Below are 7,631 nucleotides of genomic sequence, written 5' to 3'. Positions count from 1 at the left end.
TGTCCCCAGCTGCCAGCAGTAGAAAGGAAAGAAAGACTAAGTGTGAGTGGGATTTATAAGTCCTTCGTTTGTATGAAAAGGAGGAGTTTTGTGGAATAGCTAAACAGAGTACTTTATAAACTTCATGTGTGGAGAGGGAAGGAGAGGAGAGAAGAGAGGCTGAGATTTGTATAGAAGTGGGACTTGCCGGAGGAGGTAGTGAAAAATGTTTTATGAAGCATGAGAGTGAAAGGAGGAGAAATGCAGGATAAAGCATGTTTGGAATAAGAAGTAACAAACTAGCAGGTACAAACAAATCTGTTTTCTTCTTATCCCAGATGGTTCACTGATGATTGCAGGGGAGTCCGGTTCCTTTTGCCTTGTCAATGCCTTGTCCAACTGTCTTGTTTAACTGTCATTTCTAAGCACTTGAGAAATTTTAGCACTTAGGAAAGGTTAGTGAGCAGTACCAGTGAGAGCCACAATTAGTAGGAATGAGTGAGGGAAATTAAAAGAAAACAAAGCAATGTTTTGGTAAGGAGGAAGACTGCATCTATAATGTCACTATTTAAAAGGAATTGATTGGTGCATCTAGCAACTTGCATCTCTCTCCATTCGCGGCAGCAGAGTGACACTTCAGCAACCCGAGATCAATAGTCTCTTTGAATACACAAATACGGGGTTTTTTTACGATCACAAGGCGCTTGCGCGACTAGTGCATTGTGGGATACTGCGGCCCAGCCAGGCACCTTGTGTTACTCGTTGTCCTATGGCGGCGCCTTTCTACTCTTTGTAGCTTCCAATCCCCGCTTGTTGTTTCTCGGCCTTCAGCCATAACCAGGGGCAGCCCGCCCTGACACGTTAGCTTACTAATTCTGTGTGTTACTTTTTTTGTTTCCGTATTTAATGTGTTAAAGCAGGAGACACGGAAATGACTTCCAGCACCGATGTGATCCAGGTGACGAACGTTTCTCCCAGCGCTTCATCTGAACAGATGATAACCCTGTTCGGGTTCCTGGGAAAAATCGAGGAGCTGCGACTCTTTCCGCCCGAGTAAGTGCAACGCGCGAGGAATCGCAATGCGTGGAAGAGCCGAGAGCATGATGGCGGCCAGGCCTTCCTTATACGGGCCTTGTTTCCGTCGTATCACATCGCCCTTCTGTGAGAGGCCAATCTGTAGCGCAGCAGCTGTCGCAAATTATGGCTCTCCTCATCCTTTTTCGGCTATTCTGATCATTATAGCGCAACAGTTGAAGTGCTGCCTGCAGTGGGGACATCTCGAGCAGACTAGCAAGTCCATATATCAGTTTGATTTGTTTAGCTGTATTCAGAAATCTATTTACAGTAGAAATATAATCTAGACACTAGTACTGCTGCAAGTTTAAGTCTGTCTGGCAGTGATGCACACATTTACCTCCATCTAGAAAGCCATTTACGAATTATACAGTACTGCCAGTATTATTGAACATTGCAGAACACGCTGTTCTAAAGAGCTTTCAGTCTAGTACGCTAGGGTCAGCCAAACTGTTCTGTGTCTTCATACGGTGGAGCAGACTTTAGAGTTCACCTCAGAAAAACTCACCCACTTTCCATTAATTCCTACAGGATTTTTTGAAGTGTGTTTATCAAATGGTCAACTCCTAAAAATCCAGTAGGAATGAATTGACTGTGGGTGAGGTATTCTGTGGTAAATTCTAATTTTCCACTTGGATAAGAACCCACATGGTACAGTGGTATTTATAAAAGGCACAGTCGCCTGTACAACCGGGATGGGCACCTTTGTTTTTTACTCATCCACTGGTAGCCATGTGTCTAGTTGAGAATTATGATTCAGAAATTGCTGGGGATCTTAGGTTGGATAAACAATAATTTGTACTTCAATTCATTCTGCTCAGAATTACAATACATTTTGCTCCATTTTCTTCTCTCTTTATCAGTTTCTGTGGCTAAAGTAAACCCCCCCCCCCAAAAAAAAACCCCATAAATAATATTGATCACTAACAGAATCCCACACAATACAGTCTGAAATAAAATCATTTTGATGGATTTGTTTTGGACTTTTGAAGTGCTGCGTCATTGTTTTCTAAAGTAAATCACTAGATGTCACTGTTTCTTTCTGTACAGAAACAAAATGTTTCTCTGCACACACAGCAAAATGTAGCAATGTTCTAATTTTTTTCATTTGTCGACCCTCCTGTAAGTAAGCAAATCTTAGTTTTAGGCTATGGGCACACAGGCTGTCAGTGTTTTGCAGGCTCAGAGAAGCTGCTCAGTGCCCCTGCTCCATTGATTTGAATCCGATCAGCCTGTGTGTGGTCAGCCCAAATACTAACCTCTGCTTCAGCTCCACTGTGTGTTACCGCACACAGGTTGATCGGATTCAAAGTTCATCAACTCTGTAAACTGTTCTAAACTGATACATTAGTTGATACATTTGTTATCTTTGTTAGAATTGATACAACAGTTGCTACTGCTAAGAAATGTATCCACTGAATGTAGCAAATTGTAACCATTCAGAATGCTCCTGGATCACTGAGCTGCCAGACCGAGACTATTAAATTTTGGGAAAAATGTAAAAAATAAAAGATGGAAAGTAATTGAAAAAAGTCTTTATGGTGAACCATCTGAAAACAACCAAACTGAAAAAGTGTTTGGTAGGTGAACAACCCTTTTAAGTGGATTGTCTCCTCTTAGGAAATATATACATAAGTTATGTTGATTTTCTTTAAAAGGTATTAACATTGTTTGGCTTATCTTTATGCACAAGCCTGTAAGTTATTTTTTTTATATACTCAGATATAAGGAATATATTTTTCCATGTTTAATTGCAGGCGGATTGAATTCCATTCACTACACACACACACAATCCGGCTGGTAGGGGCCCAGATCAGTTTCTCCACTGGCACAGCATCTGCTAAATGTGACAACTGTAGATAAAGTCAGAAGACAAATCTTAAAAACACGATTGACACTCAATATGTTTGAATTATGTCAGATCATCTGCAAGCCAGTAAGGCATGTATGTCCAGATGGTCTTGCAGTATGGTCAGAATGAGTCAAGCTGGCTAACCTGTATGGTCAGACACATGCCCAATGCAGTCATGCTAGAAAATATTTGTTTAATGCTTAGGATCAGGTAATGAGTTTGACATTTTAATGTAAACAGCTTCTTTATTTTGAGGAGCTTGATCGCTAAATTTAAATCCTGACAATTAAATCTTTTCCATTTTTGCTACATGATGTACTTACTGTTTAGCTGACACTCTCCTCCACTGATATACCAGCTCTATGCTAGTTGGTTCTGAATCTTGGATGCCATTAGGTTAATTCCACTTCCTACACCTGAAGTTGCACACTTTATAAGACCAGCCTTTCCAGGGCTCTAGCATTTACAAACCCAATGGTTTGGAGGGATCTTTCTCTTTGTACAGACCTTGCATAACAGCAATGTGTACTGCATTTGTTTGCAAAACCTACACTGATAAAACTTTTTCTCACTTTTCCAATTATAATATAAAGTTACTAAATAATCGGTACATTTTATGGAGTCCTGTTAATGAAAATACAACCTTACTTGTTTTTTTTTTTGCTTTATCCTTCCCTATCTGATGCGGTTGATTGCACAGACTGCACAAGTGATGCACGGATGATGGAAGTGGTATTTTATATTTATGGCAGTGGTACACTGGGTGCTGTCACTGGATGGGATCACATCCACCACACTCTGTAATGTAAAAGTTAATGTGCATCGGTGTATAAAAAACCGCTTTATTGAAATAAACCTGTGTTCATAATACAATGTAGAAAATTTTTAACCTTTTTTTTTTTGCCATATTTTTTAAGGGTTTTATAAGAAATATATTTTACATAAATCTGCCATTGATTAAAAGTTAACTCTACAGGTTACCTTTATAAATAGACACGGTTATATCCTGATGCATTTTCAAGCAGCCCTTTAAAGGAGAATTTAAGCCTAACTAAAGAATTAAGCTACAAATATTGTACGTTATATATTGGGCTTCCATACCAGCCCAAGGCAACCACAGCCTTTTAGCAGAGAAGATCTAAGGTATGTACATATATGGGACCTGTTATCTGGAGACGCGTTATCCAGGAAGCTCCAAATTACAGAGAATCTGTCTACCATAGACTCTACTTTATCCAAATAGTCCAAAATTTTAAAAATTATGTTTTTTCTCTGTAATAATAAAACAGTACCTTGTACTTAATACCATCTAAGATATAATTAATCATTATTAGAAAGAATACCAGCCTTTGGGGTTTATTTAATGCTTAAATGATTCTCTAGTGTACTTAATGCATGAAGATCCAAATTATGGAAAGATCGATTATACAGAAAATCCCAGGTCCTGAACATTCTAGATCAGGGATCCCCAACCTTTTGAACCCGTGAGCAACATTCAGAAGAAAAAGTAGTTGGAGAGCAACACAAGCATGAAAAATGTTCTTGGGGTGCCAAATAAGTGCTGTGATTGGCCATTTGGTAGCTCCTATGTGGATTGTCAGCCTACATTAAGGTTATGTATGTCAGAACACCTGGTTTTTATGCAATCAAACTTGCCTCCAAGCCTGGAATTCAAAAATAATCACCTGATTTGAGGCCACTGGGAGCAACATCCAAGGGTTTGGAGAACAAGATGTTGCTCCCGAGCTACTGGTTGGGGATCACTGTTCTAGATAATGGGTCCTATACCTGTACAACATTTCTGCCCTACTTTAGTTAAGCTTTCGTTCTCCTTTGACTAAAAATATTGATAGGGCTTAAATGAGACAAAGTTTTACATCTTTGTTTTAGGATATTTATCATTCATAAAAAAATGTGGAAGACTGCCTAGTGTGACTAGCAAACTATAGATACTGTTGGAAGTTTTATATGATTTTCAAATAATCAGATAATCCACTGGATTTTTTTAACATTTTTGACACTTTCTCTTAAGAATGCACACCATTGGCTGTTTTTTGGTTAGCATATGCATCCTTCATCCATCCAATGGATTTTGATTATAAATTGATGTTTTACCTGATTCTTTCCTTTTCCTTTTGTAGTGATTCTCCTTTGCCTGTAACATCTCGTGTCTGTTTTGTAAAGTTCCAAGATCCAGACTCTGCGGTGGTTTCACAGCATCTGACTAATACAGTGTTCGTTGACAGAGCTTTGATAGTCGTTCCATATGCAGAAGGTTTGTACCTTGCTTAAATTAACTTTAGCACTGCTGGGGAGGGTCATTTTATTGATCCATACTTTTAGTGAGCACTGTCTGCATGCTACTGTTTTGAGTTTTTGTTTGTTTTTTTGTTTTTTTTTCTTTGTATGGAATATCCCTGGTATACTTGGCATTCCCTATTGCAAGCTTGCTAAAATTATTGGTTATTTACCCTCAGAGTTTATCTTAATTTATGCCGGACCATAGGTATATTTTATTTTTGTTATATTTAATATACAATGTTTTATATCCAGATATCATAAGTTATAAAGATCTCTGCCATGGTTTTTTTTCTAAATTAATAATACAGCTTGCCTCTCTGCACATTGTATATGTGGAACAAAGTTGGTCACACTAATAACACTTAAATGAAACTCTGGTAATGCTAAGTCTACCATGGATTGTTTGTGGTCTGTCAAAAAAATTTCAGAAGGGTCTGGATGGGAGCTGTGCATTTAAGTTTTTTCTTTCCCTCTCACATTTGTATCCTTCTGTACATCAAAATACTTGCTAAATAATGAAATCTTTTCTCTGTTATTTGTGTGTGTGATTTTTGTAGTGGAGAAGGCATTTGCAAAGCCCTTCCTGATGACAGAAAAACTGGGTCCTCTGCTGCTTCAGGGGATTCTAGACATTAACTAGACGGCAGCAAGTTCTCGCATCCCCAAGTGTTATTCGTGGTGTAACTACTTATTAACAATATTTTCTTTCCTTAGATTTAAGTGTGTAGCTCTGTGAGTTTTACTCCATAGTAGGCGTGTCAAAGTTGCAGTGATAAAATTGCGTCCTTGAGTGTAGTCAGTTGTAATCTTACAGTTGTATAACTGTATGTGGTAAATTAGTTTCTTATGCTCTTATTGCTATAATTCTTCTATTTAGAAATATTAATAGCCATTTTAAAGTAGCCAAATCTCTTGAATAATCTTTAGGCATTTCTATGCATTCACATGGAACTTAGGTTCACATTTTTATTCTTATAATGTACAATATTTACACTACACTTGTATACTAAGAATGTTAAAAGACAATCCCTGTTGCATATCCCAATAAACATTGGGTCTGTATGGCCATTAAAGTCAAGAGCAGGCAAAAAACAATGCAAGCCTTCTCATAGCTCTTTAACAAGAGTGAAAATAACTGTTCAGGTAGGGAATTACTTGTGTAAGCCACAGTTAAGTAGAGACATATTTTAAAGTCCACATTCTGTATTTTCAAAACCAGCATAGTCCTTTATTTCTCCTCAAAATCATTTTTTTTTTATTTTCTATATCAATTTTTCTTTTAATGCAAATAATAGAAAGAATAATTATTTTCTATAAAAAAGTTCTACTATCAGTACTTTTATAAAAAGGTTATATTTGCCATGTATAAAGTTGGTATGTGCTAGTTAGGAATCGGTCACATTCTTGGTATTTTTTTTTTATTAGGGAAACTTTTGCACATAAATGTATTTGCAACTACATAACAACCTTGGTTTAATGAACTATAAAGAGATTGGTGAACAATAGTTTTAAACTCGGAAGCTTTCTGTGATGTAAACACTGCCACAATTGCAACAAATATGTTTAACCTAAGTCTGTAAGGTTATTCACCTCAGGAAATGTGGCTGGCTAGTGAGTTGTAAACCTCGCAGATTAACTCGTATCATTTTTATCAAACTAAGTTTTATAAAGTCACAATTAAAATTGCAGTTTTAATTTTAACAACTCTCTGCTTTCAATGGCGAGAGTGGCCATGAAATGTAGACTTTAAAAGGATTTCTATGAAAAAAAAATGAAAGGGGGTTTCTTTGTATTTAAAATATAATGTATCCTTTCACTGGCGCAAACTGTTACTGTTACATACACTAAATGAGTTTATGTTAATAGGCTTCTCTGTAGCCATGGGAGCAGTCATTGTGCAATAGGCTTTTGTTTACAAAACAAATAACAAAAAAAACTATAATGCCATAATTTCTATATTTAACCAGGCAGATAAACTAGCATTTATAAAGTAGCATTTATGTTTCTCTACATATAAAGAATTATGGAATGAAAACTATTCTGATAGGAAGTGAGGGCATTTATTTCCAGGAAATAGTTTATTTGTAGCTGCTGGATGGACAGATTGAAATGGTAAATTTAAAATGATGGTTTAACTGGTCTAGTAAGCGCCTGCATTCATGTTAAGTATGTAAGCTTTCTAAACAATTAAATATTTCAGTGGGGTTAGGGAGTGAAGACAAACTCGAAATAGCTTTTATTCTTATTTTAAGACTTTTAGTTTTCTTTAGGGCTGTTGGAAGTCTTTCCAATGCCTATTATACCTTTATTAAGGGCATGATGTGCAGAGTAACCTCTTTCTAATGCAGTAAAGTACTTGCATATTATCCGTTAAACATGAAGTAAGATAAATAGTATTTTATCTATTTTGTGGTTTTTTTATTTA

The 7,631-nt window shown here is 36.8% G+C and overlaps 1 protein-coding gene across 1 annotated transcript in view; it reads left to right on the top strand.

Annotated features, from left to right (window-relative positions):
- Nucleotides 1-704: 704 nt before the first annotated feature.
- Nucleotides 705-7,631, top strand: part of srsf11.S (serine/arginine-rich splicing factor 11 S homeolog) — a 28,586-nt gene continuing 21,659 nt past the window's right edge. Inside the window, 2 exon segments of the mRNA NM_001096477.1 lie at nt 705-1,032; nt 5,047-5,180. Coding sequence (NP_001089946.1) covers nt 911-1,032; nt 5,047-5,180 — 256 coding nt within the window. The 5' untranslated portion in view covers nt 705-910.

Source organism: Xenopus laevis, chromosome 4S, assembly GCF_017654675.1.
Source record: "Xenopus laevis strain J_2021 chromosome 4S, Xenopus_laevis_v10.1, whole genome shotgun sequence".
Lineage (NCBI taxonomy): Eukaryota > Metazoa > Chordata > Amphibia > Anura > Pipidae > Xenopus > Xenopus laevis.
Note: the sequence above shows the minus strand (reverse complement) of the source record. Positions and strands in the feature narration are given on the sequence as shown.